Source organism: Anabas testudineus, chromosome 19, assembly GCF_900324465.2.
Source record: "Anabas testudineus chromosome 19, fAnaTes1.2, whole genome shotgun sequence".
Classification (NCBI taxonomy): Eukaryota; Metazoa; Chordata; class Actinopteri; order Anabantiformes; family Anabantidae; genus Anabas; species Anabas testudineus.
Genome location: NC_046628.1, coordinates 2,944,576 through 2,962,310, shown reverse-complemented (window position 1 = coordinate 2,962,310; position 17,735 = coordinate 2,944,576). Strand labels below are relative to the sequence as shown.

Below are 17,735 nucleotides of genomic sequence, written 5' to 3'. Positions count from 1 at the left end.
TCGCTCCTGAAAGCAGCAGCACTGAATCCAACTGAAGCCACTGACTTGTTTTTCCAAAATGTGTAGAATATCATATTCATATCAATACTACTGCTTATAAAACACTGTATATTTTATATATTATCAGTACCAAAGGTCTGTACATCAGGTCTTTTGTAAGTCTCTACTATTTACTGTATTTCACATCTTTCACTCTACTGCCTCCCTTCATGGCAAATCACATATATTTCCACCAGGACCCCCCCACAATCAAGTTCTCTTTAGAATACCTTCATGAACAGCAACTTGAAGTCTGTTTATTAAAAGAAACTCCTGGGCTTAAAGTGCAATTGACTGATTTGAACTCATTAGGAATGAAGTGAAACTCTTAAGTTTTGAAGTGTAGACACATTTCTAACCCCCGGCGCCGCACACCCGTCAAGCAGCAACAGTGCTAGACCTAAATAGTTACTATTATATAGTAGTAATGTTTTTTTTTACGCATTCAAACCATGTAAAGTTTGTATTGAGATGTATTTATATATAAGTTTCTTTTACTAAGAGGTAAATCTGGTATTTATTACCAGACTACATTCATTTGTTTTAGTTACTAGTTACTTTGCTGTTGTAGATTCTTAAAATCTAATCATCTGATCCATTACAATGTACTTTTATGGATTAACCACCATCAATAATTAGGATGCAATAGATGTGGCGCTAAGCCAAACGGTCGATTCTTACACGTGGTAGAGTTTAGTTTTACAGTTCTTTAGCCTTATTGTAAAACACAGTAAGAAAACACTCCAGGTCAGAATGCATTTAACTTAGCAGCGTCTGTTAAATTCTGCCAACAACTTGCAGCGGATCAGAGAATTTCATCACACGGCAAAAAGCAAACCGCAGAATTACACTGCTGCAATGACATAAAGCTATTGAACATTTATACATGTTAACTGTCCACTGTTGGTGAGTCTTCATCGTTCGTCCCGCGTGAGAATCCTTCAGTCAAGAAGTCACAATCACACGACCTGTTTTCCGGTGCCCCATCATTAGGGTACCGCCCAAATACAGACACCATCCTCAGCAGATGGCTGTTGGGATGTGAAGAGCCGCTGACTGCTTGTGCCTCAGTCTGTTAGGAGTCCGACGCGGATCAGTGGGGGGTTGTGACGAACCCGGCACAGATTTCATCTCCCAGTCTGTCCCCAGGCATGCTGCCTCGGGGTCAGCGTGTCCGTGTATGACCTCAGGGTAAATGCGAATATGTGTCATCAGACAGCACTGAGGTCAGATCTCTATGTTGACTGGCCTGATTTCTCCTGTCTTGTTCTCCTGCACCCACAGCTCTCTGTCTTTGGCTGGGTCCACACACTGCAGGAGCTTGTCCACCGGCTCCATTGTCTAAATAAGAATAATAATGAAAATAATAATCAAAACATGCAGCGAATTTTAGGAATAAAACTACGGAGCCCATTAAGTGAAAACTTTCCGGAGCTACTTTTGCGTTCCCTCGCAATATATTTTGCATTATGTCTGGTGCAAAGCGATCTATTCTGATAGTATCACTCATATCCTGCAGTAGATCCCCAGTGGCTGTGGCCACAGAGAGTGGGTTCAGCTACAGCTACTGAGCATCTCAGAGAAATCAAACTCAGAGAGATGGAGACTGTTAACAGAGGCTGATGGGTCTCCAATAAAGGTTCTTTCTTTTTTGGCTATTGGAACCTGGAAACAAACAACTGCTGATGTTCAGGTACTAAACTGCATGATACAGGCTAGAATAAATCAGAATAAATCGCTAGGGAACAGAGATAATAGAGAAATAATGCGAGAAAATCGAAAACTATTGTGAGGTAATGCAAAAGTAGCTCTAGAAATATTTTACCGCTGTGACCCTTAAGGGCCTCCGTACAAAACAGTCAAAACAATTTTATTTTCTTGCTTCAGATCAGGGGACACCTCACTTTGACCTCACTCAGAGCACTGTGTAGACGCTCTTTGGCTCCCTCTGTTGGTCTACATGAGGTAACTGACACAACATAGGTTTTATTCTCCCATGAGGGAGGTTTGGCTGCTTTTAATGGACAGTACACATTAATGCACCATCACCACCACCACAAACATGCTCATACGATTGCTTAGTCAAAGAGTCACCATGGAGTCGTTGTTTTTATACTGGGTATAAAAAGCTGTACTTACACTTTGATTGAACATGTCTGTCTCATGCCGAAGGGTGGTGTACTGGCAAAGATGCTGTCTGATCATCTCCACGCGCTCCACCTCCAGCCGTTCCAGCTCCTGTGGAGAACAGTTAGTAATGCGTGACTCATAGAGAAATGTCAACATGTCCATCTGTCCACACCGAGCAGTTGGGAAGATTCCCTGTTTACCGTTTACTGCAACTACAGTAACACATTTAGAGTTTGACGCTGCAACACACTCCACACTCCCCAATGTCTGTTTTCCCTGTGGACTCATCTGACCGCAAAACATGTTCCTATTGTCTTTCTTTCCATCTGACATGAGCAAGGGCCCAGAGAACCCGGCTGCTTGGCTTCCTGCTGTCAATTACAGGCTTACAAGTTGCATTTCTGTTTGTAGCAGCAGACTGACTGCGTTACATGACAACGGTTTCTAACGTACTGAACCCATGTGAATATATATTTACATGTAGCACGATTGTCGGATTCTCTTTTTATACAAAATCATGATACTGTACCCTCATCTGTCACCAAATAACCACCATAGGTCATTTTGCAATCATCCAAAACAAAATACAGTAAAGATGTCCATTGAAAACACTGAATTGATTAATTGAATTAAGAAGTTATCTTCTAAACACGCTGCTACTTACCAGACTTGTGGTGACCATCTCTTCAAACCATTTGGACTGGGACTGATTATACAGGTCAACGCAGCGCATCAGATCGTCTCCTGTTAGAAAGAATAAAAACATAGTGGTCACATATTGGAAACCTGTGCTAATGGCCCAGCAATGAGTCTCTGCTTACTTCTGCTTCTGTATACGTGCACCCAAATATGTAGTACATAACATATCCACTAGATGGCGATGCCACTCTCACTCTCACAGCTGATGAGCTACTTCTACTACTCCTGTGCAGCATTTGTTCCACCTCACTCAGCTGATAGGATTATCCCAAACAGTGCCCACAGTCTGCACTGATAACAGATCGCATTATGATATCATAAACAATAATAAAAAGAAAGGTCTAATCCATCTTTTCATTAATGTTACTGCCTGCATCCTGCTGACAGCAAAAACAAACACCAATCATGTGGAAGATTAGATCAGAGAGGAAATGATGCTGCTCGTTCTGCTCTTCAGCAGATGACTCAATCTTTCACCATCTTTTTCTGAGTGTCTCCTGACTATATTATATTCATTTTAATACTGTATTCTCCTTTGATCTGTTTAGTCTAAGGACTGAATAATTTACCCCAAACCTCTGAAAGGTATTGTCTTATCACCTTATCAAATTTGAATGACTGACTGAGGTATAATGCAAACAGTTGCCAGTTTACACACAGCAGACATCGTGTAACATTAGCATTCATTTGTATTTGGCTGCCTGTTAGTTCTGCACCACCCACTGAGAAAAATAATGTCATCTGCTAAATTGCTTTAAATCAGTTTGCTGTAACTGCTGTAGCAGTGAATCAATGTAAAACAGCAATGAGATTCAATGAAAACATGTGAAGCTGTGGGCAATAAAACCAAAACAAAAAGCTAAAAGATATACGGCCAAATATGGCCAACATGGTGTTAGAATGACTGACCTACTGGCAGGTCAGTAGGATTTAATAGGTTTGAATGAACAAGTTCTCAAATGGATTTTGATGTGTAGCAAAAACAGGGTCTTAATGTCAGCTCACAATGAGCTTCTATAAATAGAACGCAAATAAAATATGGGAAGAAAATTCAAGAGAGCTGCTGATTATGCTGATAAGGGCCTCACATTAACCTCTAAAGCTTAAAAAAACAATAATGAATAGCAATTCACTTCTTTCTGTAAATAAAAGCTCAACAAAAGCTCGGATCATGGTTTGAGATGAATGATATGAAAACATTAAGAAAATCCCTGTTACAGTAAAAGGAGCCCCTGGTGTAACGCAACGCAGCGAGAGCGTGGAGCAATAATGAGTCTTTGTTGTGAGCAAACAGATGCTGTGCTTTAGTTGTTTTGGCATCAGCCTCCTTTCTGCTTACTTCACACTGGAGTCATCATCACTGGCAGCCAGACGCCACCAGCACCTTCAACAACTGCTGCTGTTTTTCTACTTGGTTGCATAAGCAGCATGGAGGAGGTATGACTTAGTGTGTGTGTGTGTGTGTGTGTGTGTGTGTGTGTGTAGACAGCCAGTTTGGATGGAGAACTCTTATTTGTGTGTACCAGCATGTGGTTGACCCCGGCTGAATCATGATATCACACTTTGGTGGAGAGTCTACATCTGCTTGCTCTTAGCCAGTCACTTTCCTCAGGCCTATTAAAAAGTTTCACAAACTGAGCCTTCTGCTGCTAAAAGGGGTTTTTAACATGCACGTGTGTGTTTCTTTCTTGTGTCTACTTTTCTCTGGACAAGCGGTAACGTGGAGGTTTGTTGTTTGTCTGGTGATATTCAGGATATGTTATTCCTCTGTGCTACAGAGTTCCACTGTCGTTCACAAGCTAAAAAAAAACTCCTCAGTGAGCCACAGTGATATGCTCTTATTCCCTTATTCCACTTCCTCAATCCCACATACACAGTGATGCTGCACTATAGAACCTAAGGATTAAACCACAGCAGGAAATAGTCCCCCACCAATGTACTGTTTTTGTATATATGTGCCTTATATATTCTCTGCAACATACTGTATTAATGCTGACACAACGAAATAAACAACATTAAAGTAAAAAGGATCTTTAGATAATATTTGGTTTAACTTTAACATATAAAAACTCAGCTAATCTGCTTAATCAGGATGGTGTAGGTGTTGGTTTACTCATAGATTTAAATTACAGTGCTCAAGCTGCCCACCAACTGTCATGCCCAGCTAAATCCTTATTATTACATATTTGTACAGACAAATATGACAACTTTTTGAACCACAATTTTGTTCTTACCTTGGTTTTGATTTGTTTTGTTTTGGGGCTTTTGAAACACAGATGAACTTTTCTCTGTAGTATTCCTGAACACCTAACAACACAGATGACCTACACTCTACACCGCCCCTGAATGCAGCGTACTAGGACAGCAGCTAAAAGAAGCTCACACCACGTCTTAGTGTAAACACTGTGCACAAAGGCAAGTGATAGGTCCCATTAAAATAAGAAATATAAGACTTCTGTGACCCTTTTCAAATTTACAGGTGTCAGGGTTACGAATGGGGTGACGTAGTTCCTGTCTTCTGTTTTCTGGAACCATCACACAAGACAGTTGTGTAAATGTTTCAATCACAATTTCAGCAATTGAGACTTTTCAGGTTTAGGATGACCTTAAGGAAAATGCAGAACTTCACTTGCTTCATCCTCTTAGTGCTGCTGTTTCTCTAAAGTGACGTCCAACAAACTGTAGACACTGTGTCAATCTTCATTCATCGTCACATCTCTATTCTTAACCCTTCTACAGTAAAATCTCCAAAATGTTCCCAACCAGGGAGGCAGCCATTAGCTTTAAAACGCCTTTGTCTTTGAAAGTCTGGGTATTTTCACATGCAACAGCAGCCAGTGGTCACCAATGTCAAATGTTACAACATCGCACAAGACAGAAATCTAAATGTTAGTCAGGTCACGTCATATCTGATAGCTGTTTGTAAGCACTATTTAAATAGACAGATGTTGAAACAAGCTTCCCTACACTGAAATTAGTCAAATGGTTCTCATGCTTCCCACTAATGTTAAGAATAATAATCTTTTTAATCTATGATAGACTTTGTGGGAGATGGATATTTTTGCAGTCGGATTATTCATGAGTATGTACGTGTGTGTATCTCCCCCAGGGGCTGTGGAGTTAGTCCATGCCCACGCCTTTCTGTCAGTCTGGTGTGAACAGAGACAAGTCAAGCAAAGAATGTCTCTAAGCCCCCCCCATTCTTCCCTCCTCTCCCATCCCCACCTTGAAAAAAAATCCCAGTCTGGCTCAAAGTGCTGATAAAGCTCATGACTCATGTAAAAAGACAAACACAGCATCCCGGTTCACAGCCGATCTCAAGTGACTACAAAAATGAAGGGCTGAAGAAACCCTGGAGGGGGGATTATGTCCAATAAGTGAACTATTTACTGAACTGCATGAGTTCTACTGTAAGTGGAGTCTAAACTAAAGGCAGAGCTCACAGCTGAAAGCATGTGAGAATCCTCAGACGATCTCTGACAAGCGATATCCTACATCTGGTTTTTATGGGTCGAAAGGATGAAATCCACATACAGTATGTGCAAGACAGAGAAAACGCTTTTAGGAAATTCAGTGTGCAAAACTGTATATGAAACCCGATGCAGATTGTTAGCACAGTTACTGAGCAGATTCTTCCTCTCCAGAGGGTGAACCACTTCCATTCTAAACATAAGTCCATAAGCTCTGCTCTAGTTTAGTAAGGTTACTGCCGATAAACTGGGACTGCATCAAATTGTCTTCCCTGGTAAAGTGACTAAAGTTATCTTTCTGGAACATGACTGTAAGAATCAATCCAAAACTTATAAAGTATTTCGAAGCTTTGTTTTAAAAATATTTGTTTAGCTATAATATAACTAAAGAAAATGCAACATACTGACTTTAAAAGTGAACTCGATGTTGACCTTTTGCTTTCAGATTTGCAATCAAAATGCAAAATCACTGGTGCCTTAAAACTCGCCATTTCCTTCAAAAGTCGTCTCAAGCTCGACTCAAGACTTTATACAAATCCTTTTGTAAAAGGTTTTTTTTTAGACCATTTCTCATGTTAAAAAATAAATATATAAATAAATTCAATGCACTTACAAAACACTAGAATATATCAGCCCTTAGCAATCACCAGCTATTACTGACCACACTCTATTGCACTCAAACACTTGCAAGACAAATACGCTGACTAACACTTAAAATAACAAACACCAATGTGAGATTGTGGCCTGTGGTTTGACCTTCGACCTCTGGCTCTGACCTGCTTGTGTGGATTTCCTGCGGGCCTTCTTGATGTCCTCTTCGATCTTGTTGCTGAGCTTGATCTCCAGCTGCTGAGTCTTTAACTCCAGCTCTTTCTGTCTGTCAGCCAGAGCTTTACGGGCCTGTCAAAGACACAGAACTAAAATATCACAGCTGCACATATAGAAAAACAAACGAAGCCTAGTTTTGTTGATCTTTGCCTAATATAGCTGCAAATATGCAGCGAGGTGATAAGATGCTACAATCTGCTTCCATTCATCCTAGTGATACTGCAGTTTGCTACACTTTCATCCATCATCCTCTCTGAGATCGGCCTTATGACAGCCGATTTGACCTGGTATCTTCCTTCCTGGTCAGCTTTGAATGCCTAATTGTCCCTTGGATGAGCTTATTAAAAAAGAAAAGTGTTCAGTCCCCTCTCAGGGTGAATGCTGCTCAGATCACAGCTGATGTCAGACACATTTGCAGTTGCCTTTGACTAATTTCTTTTCACTGTACGTATACAAAAAGGAGGAAACATTCCAGCGACAGGAAACAGCCGTCTGCTGGTGGAAAGAGATGAGGAATTTAAATCACCACATAGATGATTCCTGAAAATCTGCTGCTGCCAAATGCAACAACAGTGTCACATTAGAGGTGCTCTGCTTGTTGTCGTGTGTTTTTTCGTCGCTCTACCTTCTCCACCGCTGCATAGCGGCCCGCCAGCTGTTTCCGTAGGTCTGCGATGTGATGGTCAAACCTCTTCATGTCCTTCTTAAAGTTCTCCCTGAAGATCAGGAAGGGCTTCTCGACTTCACTCTGGAGCTGCGCCAAACAGTAACAACAGACGGTCTTCATAAGTGAGATGTGTCACTTGCTTAGTCTGACTTAGTCATGTGAGGAGGTGCTGCACCTCCTCACAGACAGTAAGATACTGTATGTTGTGGAACATATTTCTACAATAAATAAATAAAAGCTTCATCATGTTTTAAGTAACATTTCTCATAGAGCCAAGAGCCTAAAACAATATAAACCCACTAAATTACCTAATGTGAAAACAAAATAATACATTAGTTATTTTACTATTACTGTTAGTTTGTGGGTGAAACATAACCTTAAACAACAAGAACATCACCTAATGTGACAAGCTAATCTCTAAAGGTATACTGTCAAATTGATGTTGCCAATGCTAATGTTAAAAATGTTAATATTAGTTGCAATAAGTTGAGCGACAAATACAATATCATACCGTGTAGTGAGCTAAACTTAAAGCAAAGTGTGAGTATTGAGCAGAAAACATGAACATGACAAGTACAACATGCCTTATGTAGCACACTGATGTCTGATGGCACATTTTACTAATATTTGAGGTGGTACATTTAAAGTTAAAGTTATTTTTGCCCAGTACTTAAACATTCTACCTTCTTGAAAATGTCTTTTTATTTTATAACAGTTTAAGCCACAGGTCCAATACGAATAGAAGACATAAAGATGGAAAATGAATGGGATAACTATGTTGGAACAAATCACCTAGTTCTTTTAATACAGCCATGCTTCCCACCTAGAGGCCCTACACTCTTCCCACTGGCTCTCCCATGATTAAACTCTACAGCTGGACATTTTTGGCAAATGCAGAGCGAAGCTTTGCATTCTGAAGCAAAAAAAAAAAAAAACACACACACACACACACACACACACACACACAAAAAAAACCCACTGTCAGTGTGAGACTGTTCATCGAACACTGATGCTGAACTAAAGTAGGCCAGAGCAGTGTCATGTGAGGACATGAAGTTTTCCACCGGACAAATATAGAAAAGTCTTTTTTAGCCAGTTCATCACGGTACACTGGAATAAACCAAAAAAACCCAATGATTCCATGTAGTGTGAAGCTGAATTTGGTGTCACTCAATGATTCTTATAACATATTGTGTTCACCATTGAAAAGCATATACAATTTAAATTTCACTTGTATATATTGTATCAGTTAAAAACCCAAATCACTTTAATCCTCCCTCTATATCTGATTTAATTATCCAGAAGCGATAATTAGCTCCATTCCATCTTGTCGCTTTCCATATTATGTCATCCTCCTCCCACACTGTTCTACTTTAGATGAGAAGTGGTTCGATCCTATGGAGCCAAACAACCACACCATTAGATATCAACACTGCTTAGCTTTCTTTTTCAGATTTTCCAGGATATCTAAAAGTGGAAAAAAAAAAAAAGTTTTAAAGTAAACTAAACCGCTTCACAGTATAAAATAAGAGATAATCTTATTTTTTAGATATGTAACCTGTGCGTAGCGGAGTCGCCGCTGGTTATATGATTCTAATAAGCAGCGTGTTATTCTCTCCCACACGTCCTCTCTACTCTCCATTTCCACTTAAATCCTTTCCTTTCCTCTAAGAATTTGGAACAGTGCTGCACATCTGTGCATCTCTGGAGGATAACATCACCAACTCCATTTCCTCCATCAGACCAGCTGTGATCCTGGCCTCTATCTTTCCTCTTCCTTCACTTAACTACCAAAAAAACATTTACACTTCACATCTCTAATATTGAGAGAAATCCCCTTAAAAACAAATTAATGAATCAAGGTAAGAACACAACTATTGTAATGATAATGCTAGACATTATTTTATTATGTGCATTTCATATACAATGAGCTGATTTCATAGACTAAGCTCAATAAGAAGAGTCCAACACAGCTTCTCCTATTAGTGGAAAGTCACGACTAGAAAGGGTTGGTGAGTGCTAAACTGATGCAAAGCTTCTGTGTCATATGTACAGTGGGTGCTTCAGCCCAGAGAGCCATCAGGAAGCCCTTTACTGTGCGTAATTACATTTTAGGCCAAACTGTCTGCCTCGTGAGTCACATGTGCTGTAGGCTGCAGAGCCCACAGTCCATATGGAGTCACATACTGCTCAACGTATCACTTCTGCACTCCAATTCAAAACTTTATACTTCGTCAGAGAAAGCTGCTTGTTGTATGGATTATGCATCTTTTGTATGATGAGTGTGATCTTATTAATAACTGTGTGATTCTATTCAAATAAACAGCAGTTATTAAGAGAGCTGCTATTTAGTTACAGTTGGTGTGTAAATTTGATATAGGACAACCTGTAACAGCTTGTTGTTACTGTGCATATATGCAAATCCGTAGGAATAATGTAAGTGAATTTCCAATCTATTTTTGTTTTACTATTTTGCTTCTAAACTGTATTTGAATGTTGGAGCATTTCAGCTTGGGCAAAAAAAAAAACTGTAACCAAGAATTACAGCTGCATTAAGTTGCATTTGACACAGTAACACATTGTTAATATGACATAGTGTGGTCATATTTTTCTACATAAACGTATTAGCTGAATCACAGCACTGGCAGGGCCACCAGAAATACTTCCTCCATAGGCTTTAGTGAATATCAGCGCTGATTGTTAGGTTGAGTTGTTTTGATTTTAGATAAGGTCACATTTTAATAGCTATAAATATGTCAGATCACGCTCTAGCATCACAGAGTATGTAAGTAAATCATATAATAATATATATGTTAATAGACCAGAGGGTGAGCAGTTACACAAACAGAACAGACGTACCTGGGCTTGTACATTGCTAACCAGCTACAGTTAACATCTGACAGTACACTGGCTGCTTATCATGGTTGAGTGTGAACTGGAAAAACATAGCGACTAACTTCTACTTATTTGAAAGGCTCTAACTTCAGGTTTGGGCATCAGGCAGGTTTCAGCTAATCACTGTTGATATGAAGCAAATACTAATGAATTACCTTTGAGGAGAACTTTAGGTGAACCTCAGCTTCATCGGCCAGACTCTTTTTCAACTGGGCCCAGGCCTCCCCCAGAGTCCTGAGAACAGATAGGGAGGGAGAGTGTGAGTGTTTGATATCTTACACAAGATGGACCACACACACTTTAACATACAGTAAAGACATGCAAGAAGGGCAGTGTGTGTGTGTGTGTGTGTGTGTGTGTGTGTGTGTGTGTGTGTGTGTGTGTGTGTGTGTGTGAGGGGGATAAGTCGAGCTGGAGAGGTCTACACACAGATGGGGTTCAGCAGCAGAGCTGGTGCAAAAGTTCACAGATACACAAGTAACCAGTAAATCTAAAGAGCCGAGCTGAGGTCCACAGCCAGTTCAACAGATGATTAGGATGCATGGGACATGAGATATGGCTCAACTCATTCGCTCTACCATGAGTTCAGCTTTTCAGCACAGCTGGGGACTGTAACAGTGAGAAGGCTTGCATTCGTTCTGATTTGGAGAAAGAGAATGATTGGTAATTAACACTGATGGAAAATAGAAATAAAAAAACTCATATTTGTGAAAATCCTACACCATAAATAAGACGATTTCAGCATGTAATTAATGCCACGTTACCATTCAACACCAGTGATAAAGTGCAGGATTGGTTGCAATACAAGTGGTCACCCGCCTCGCGGCCATGTCTCCAACCAAACAAATGGTAAATTCAAGAATAAATAGATGGCTGGTTCTGGGCTGTGGCCGGTTAGATGGTAGGAACTGACCAACAAAACAGCAATTGTCCTGTCTGACAACGGAGCCGGCCTGAGGGAGAGCATAATGAAAGTATTGTGTTGCACTTTTCTGGGTGTGGGCAGACTGAGCCAGCTGGCATTATCAGGATTCTATATGGGACAATTCCCTCCCACTCCAGCCCTTTATTGCCACGCTAATATGAAGAAGGGTCATCGACATCAACAGTAAACAGTGCAGGGCCAGGTAAGCCCGGCTAATGATGTCTACATTACTGATGCCTTTATTTCTTCACCCGTTAAACTGTGTGGGACACAATTTACAAATCACTGGTTGGAAGTAACTTTTAGACATAAACCCAGTGATAGATTTATGAATAGCTATTGTAACCCAGGTTCACTCCCATTGTGACAGAATGATGAAACTAGAAATGGGATATTGTAATATTAGACTTTGAATAAATGAAGACTTTTAAACATTCAGTCACGTAGCTATGCACTCACACTGCGTCCCTGAGGAATCTCTTCATAAAGATGAGCTTAATAACTATACCATGGGCGGCATCCATACAAATCACAGCTTCTGCTCTTTGGGGGTGTCTATAGTTGTCCGGGGCTCTCTCAGCTTCCTGTTACTTAACTTTCCATGTTCCTGTCGCCCCTTGGTGAATCAGACAAAGAGCTGCCCTCAGCGTGATGTCCCCTGTGCTGTCAGACTGGAGTAAATAGTAGTGGCTGCAAACTCTTTCTCCCCGCGGGGCTTCCTTGGATCCCCCCCTTTCGCCTCCAACCCCCCAACACACAACTAAATGTCTGTCTCCTCCAATCTTTTTGTCCTCTGCCTCTTTGCTTTCTCTCCTCCCTGCTCTCCTTTCCTCTGCCCTCTCTTAACAGTCGAAGTACGCTGCAGGACAGAGATCAAAGCAGCTGATGATTTACAGGAAGGCCGTACTGTTTCACAGCATCAGTGACAGGGCCCCCAGACGCAGACTCACACAGGGATGTCCCACCTGGCTGGCTGGTAGACCGGCTAGCTCACAGAGAAGCCGTCTGCCTGGCTCATTAATTGGTGACTAATTAAACTTTAGTGTTTATTTCCATTCAACCAAATCTCACCAAACATTCTTTACAGGTAGATTATGTTAGCTTTTTAAAGACCAGGCAAAATAACACATTGATCCTGTGAATTCAGTAATCAGTTCAGTTTCTCCTCCAGCTTCTCATCACCAACACGTTAGTGCAGGAATCAGAATCTGTGACCATAATAGTTTATGATCATGTTGAACTTGACAAATCATCTCTAAAATGTGCAATACTAGAAAAAGCACATGATGGTCCAGTAACGTTTTCAAGGCAACATATGTATTTCCACACAACTCTGTAAGGTCTTAGACTTTACAATGTGAAGTGCACTGAGAAGGTCACCAAAAAGGGAACATATACAATAGTTTTAAATACTTCCCTATCAGTCCCTACCAGGACACAATGCAGACTGTGAGCTTGTTGATGCAGCTTGAACAAACAACAGCAAAACAAAAAGCCTTTAACCATCTCTTTACATTTATTTGTGTATGAAACTGTCATTTCATGATGGATGTTTACCAGCTCTGTGACCTCCATCATGACATTCTGCATATTTATTATCTCTGTGGTGCAATAATAATAATAATAACATCTATTCTAATTATTACTACTCTTACAAAATGTACTGTGGAGGAACAAGCCCATAGCACAGAATTTATTACAGAGTGCTTCTCAAGTGTTGGCGTGTATCTGTCACAGAAGAAGGTCACTCACCCTTCCTCCTGGCCTGCTAGAGGGATCTGAGAAAGCTTGGAGAGGTTCTTGGCGTACTCCTCTTCTATCTTTATTCTAAGAGGGAAGTAGAGAGTTTCATTACCACAGCGCCTTTATGCAACTCTGACTGTTTCTGTGTTTCGAACGTTTCTGTGCTGTGCGACGTAGCGATGGTGCACGGACGACCACAGAAAAGGGGAAACTGTTTGTTTTAATGACAACTGTATAGTTGTCATGGAAACGTGAGGATGGAAATGTGAAGAAAAAAAAAACAAAACAAAAGGGGGAGAGGGGTGATTAGAGAGCAGATACCTTTCTCGGATGAACTCGGCCATCTCTTTCTGCATCTGTTTTCCCTTCAGCTGTTTCTGCAGCAAAACCTCAAATCCTGTGATGCAGCCATTGCCTTGGGGATCCTTCTTATCAGTCTACGAGATAAACACAGCAAGCACATGACAACAGCACTGGATAAACAAACACTTAGCAACAAACATAGAAAAAACATCTATTGTATGCTTACTCACGCTGTATGTTATAATTGAGGTGTGCGTTCTGTAGTTGTGCTGGTACTCAATTTAAAATATTTAACATTAATTACAGTGCAAAAACAGCAGAATGCACATACAACTGCTCCAGGTGAGGCTCGAACTCACAACCTCAGCATTGCCCTACAGCATACTGTCATATAAGTACTGCGCGCTAACCGATTGCGCCACTGGAGCTCAGGAGCTGCCTCTTTTTACTCATATTTTGTAGAAATATACTTCCTAACTCATCTCAATGAGGAGATGTGCTGTCAAATCCTCCTGACACGGGCTCACAGAGCAGCCTGGCAGCAGTGCAGAGATATTTGCTTGTAAAAGTTTTGGAGAGAGATGTTCACGTCTAAGCAACAAGAGAATAGGAACCACTTCAACCTGATTAGTTCGTTTTACTGTAGTTTCATAACAATGACTAAGCTCAACCTGCAAACTGGTTACTTTACTGCATATGAACACTGATAATGAATTGAATAAACTCAGTCCAGAGAGCAGAGGCCACAACTAGGAAGTAAAGTTTCTGTCACCTCTGTGTGTATGACTACAGTGTGTAAGCTCCACACACACCACACCACACCTGGTAGAGATTACACCGCAGGGGTGTGAGATGTCCAAACAGAGCAGCAGAAGCCAGCTGGCTCCAGCTAGTTACATGTAATGTATTATCCTACCGTGCCGACTATGGGGTCTTATTAAAGCTGATGCGGGTTCTCAGTGTGTGATAAATATGGAGACATAGTGAAAGATAAAAAGGATCCGGTGTTGTTTTTGTTCATGTGGGCTCCTTTAGTGATTTACTGGGGGGAACGGCAAAGTCAACAGAGGTAGAATGACTTTTAAACAACAATTGTCTTTGTTTGGTTGCTAGTTATCCTGATTCAAACACAGACCTCGTCCACATCTTTCCTTCCCTTCACTGTTCTCTTTGTGTCCCTCCTTGTGGTCTGAATCATATAAATCAATAAACCGGTTTTTCCCTCCTGTACTATGAGGTTCTCATCTTAAGTCACCATGCAAAATACTGGAATAACAACCGCTGTGGTATTTGCGTTTCAGTTTTCACAATACGGCTTTAAAGCGATAATGTCTGTTTGCTCTGTGTGCGGAGAATTCTTGTTTCAAGACAGAGCAACGATTCAAATGTGAGATTTTAGGAGCTCAAAGTTCTCTCTTCTTGCACAGTTAATATTTATCTTAACTACAAATACTATATATTGGCAGAAATGACATTATTCTGTTCGGGATTCAACATTCAGGACAATGCTTTTGAAATCTGAGATCCATTCACAGACGCTAACAAAGTTTTTTTTATCACATTGTTATAGTTAAGATGACGTAGAAAGACTGAGCCCAACGAGGACGGCGCAGGGCAGCAGCTGGACTAGACACGCTAGAAATGTATTCATCAAAAAATGTGAATGGACACATTTTGAATTTGGTAAGTAGTAATTACCTCTGCAAGATGAAGGAGAAGTCATTTATAAATCTGTACGACATCACTCACAGACCTAAACAGACTGGAACAATTCCAAAGATTCTTTCAGCAGCTGTACGTAAAGGGTCAGAGGGGAGCGAGGGAAAGTAGTGCTGATTGGACAATTACGTCTTAATTCATTCAAACAAATGGAAAAAAGACTCAACAAAGTGAGTTGTTGTGAAGTCAGTGTGTTTAAGCCTGTATTTGTTCACAGCGTTCGGGGAGAATCTGCACCATTACCACACTGCAGAGTCGTTATCTGCTAACAGTGCTCTGCACTGTAACTATTAGATGTAGCAGCAGCATGTGAAAAAAAAAAAGGTGCCATGACAGCTTTTGCTTTGTGGATGCTAAAGGGTTACCAGCCTTAAACTGGACTTCTTAGATACACTATATTATTTATACTATGACCAGTTCGGGTCGTGGTGCAGAAGACGACAAATGTCCAGCCTCCTCAACGTTGAGGCATATTTACCCAGAAGTAGTCGCAGTAGCTCCATTCGTTTGGTTTCAGCAGCTGTTGCTCCGGCATGCACACTGGAGAGGGGAACGTCACACAGTTAATCTGAGAGAGAAAGAGAGAGAGAGAAAGAGAGAGAGAGAGAGAGAGAGAGAGAGAGAGAGAGAGAGCACCACAGTGAGGGCAGTTTACAGCACCAAGACATGCAGCTTTGATCAGATGCTGCAATACTGTACAGCAGCACTATTAGTGCTCAATGTGTTGACAGTTTACACACACACACACACACACACACACACACACAAACTTCTGCTCTGGTATTCAAGGTAGTCTGCACTCTGTTGCTTTGGCAACACTCGTCTCGGCAGCTCTAAGAACCCACCAAAGTAAAGAAGCTTACAATCGACCCAGCATTGTTGATTCACTCTTCTCTGTGCACGTCATCCACGGGGATATCAGTCAATATAAAGCCTTTGTGGTTCTCAGTCTTTTTTTTTGGAATTCATCACTCATGGCTCAGAGCAATCAGCAGAAAGAATTGATGAATGCTGCGTTTAATTATGTGAGCCAGCAGCAATGTTGGATCTGTTGGCTGCAGGGCTCCCTGCTGTGAGCTGCCTGGTTCTGCTGCAGGCTTAAATAGGACCGTATGCAGCGCATGACTCTCCAGTTCTACGCTCCGGGCTTGGTGTTGTTGGGGGAATGTATACAATTGTGCAACAAAGCTCTTGAGTTTGCGAAACACAGGGTAAGAAACTGTACTCCAATCACAGCTAATTTGACAAGTCATCACTTCCAAGTCTAGGAGAACAAAAAAAAAAAAATAGGAAAAAAAAAAAAACGGTGGTTTGCCATGAAAATGCAACACTTGCCATGCCGATTCTTCAGCTGCCAGTTCTATTCAATCCCATTCAAAGGAAAAGACAAAAGGAAAGAAAGAAACAAAAGGAAAGAAACCACACATCTTAAAAAGAAAATAAATAAAGAGGCATGCCCTCCCAATAAAGAGATCCAAACACATACCAGGTTTAGCAGAGACTCTAGGGCAGCTTTAGGACCGCTCTAGCACTCATTCCAGTTAACCTCAGGAGATAAACAGCCTGCAGCAAGGATGCACATTGTTTGAAAAAGTCCAGTGGCACCAGAGAGAGCCCCTGTCCCTAATGCCAAATCCTCCAACAGATCAACAAACACTGTTTCTCTGATGACTTTTCCAGAGGCAAATCTTCAGATTGAAAAGGCAGGAAGAAAAAAAAAGGCTTCTAATTCAACCTTATCTTGGCTTATGAAGCTTATAATTTGTTTGAGGAAATGGCTTCCTACTTAATGAGTGCTGAGGTCCAGAGGTTGACAGCTAGAAACCTTTTTTTTTTTTTTTACTGACCCCTGCAGCCTTTCGAGAAAATGAAGGCAAGGCAACTTCCAATCGAGCCTCTTAATTTGTTTGTATTCACACCCACAGAGCGCTTCCAGCAGCTTTCCTGACCTTCTGTGACCTCAACAATTGACCGTTCGCTAAACCCGGTCCGCTGTACAGTGAACGTGTGCATGGCAAACGATACTGAAGAGACTCCAGAGAGTTTGTGGGTCGGTGTCTGTTTGTTTGTTTTGCACCTTTAAACAAACCAAAACCACAAGTGTGAAACGTAAAGAACAGATTACAGTGTGTTTATCTCTGTTTACCTACTCTCAAGAGTAAGTATAGTGTGAAAGGTCAAGGTGACTGTGATCTCACATCTTTTGCCCCCATCCATCTCATTCTTGTAAACATGAAGTCACAGGAATACTTTGAGGGCCTTCGTTTTGGTGGACAAAGGTCAAAGGTCAAGTGCAACCTGACCTCATGTGATCAAT

The 17,735-nt window shown here is 41.0% G+C and overlaps 1 protein-coding gene and 1 non-coding gene across 2 annotated transcripts in view; both read right to left on the bottom strand.

Annotated features, from left to right (window-relative positions):
* Nucleotides 1–478: 478 nt before the first annotated feature.
* Nucleotides 479–17,735, bottom strand: part of LOC113156278 (growth arrest-specific protein 7) — a 40,973-nt gene continuing 23,716 nt past the window's right edge. Inside the window, exons 6-14 of the mRNA XM_026351320.1 lie at nt 15,897–15,986; nt 13,718–13,833; nt 13,406–13,480; nt 10,884–10,962; nt 7,792–7,920; nt 7,115–7,238; nt 2,834–2,913; nt 2,179–2,277; nt 479–1,380 (exon numbers count right to left, since the gene is read on the bottom strand). Of these exons, the coding sequence (XP_026207105.1) occupies nt 1,267–1,380; nt 2,179–2,277; nt 2,834–2,913; nt 7,115–7,238; nt 7,792–7,920; nt 10,884–10,962; nt 13,406–13,480; nt 13,718–13,833; nt 15,897–15,986 (906 nt within the window). The 3' untranslated portion in view covers nt 479–1,266. The remainder of the gene's footprint in view (nt 1,381–2,178; nt 2,278–2,833; nt 2,914–7,114; nt 7,239–7,791; nt 7,921–10,883; nt 10,963–13,405; nt 13,481–13,717; nt 13,834–15,896; nt 15,987–17,735) is intronic.
* On the bottom strand, nt 14,034–14,127 carry trnai-uau. The gene is made up of 2 exons: nt 14,090–14,127; nt 14,034–14,069 (listed from the first exon to the last, which is right to left on the bottom strand). It is a non-coding gene; the product is annotated as a tRNA-Ile (tRNA).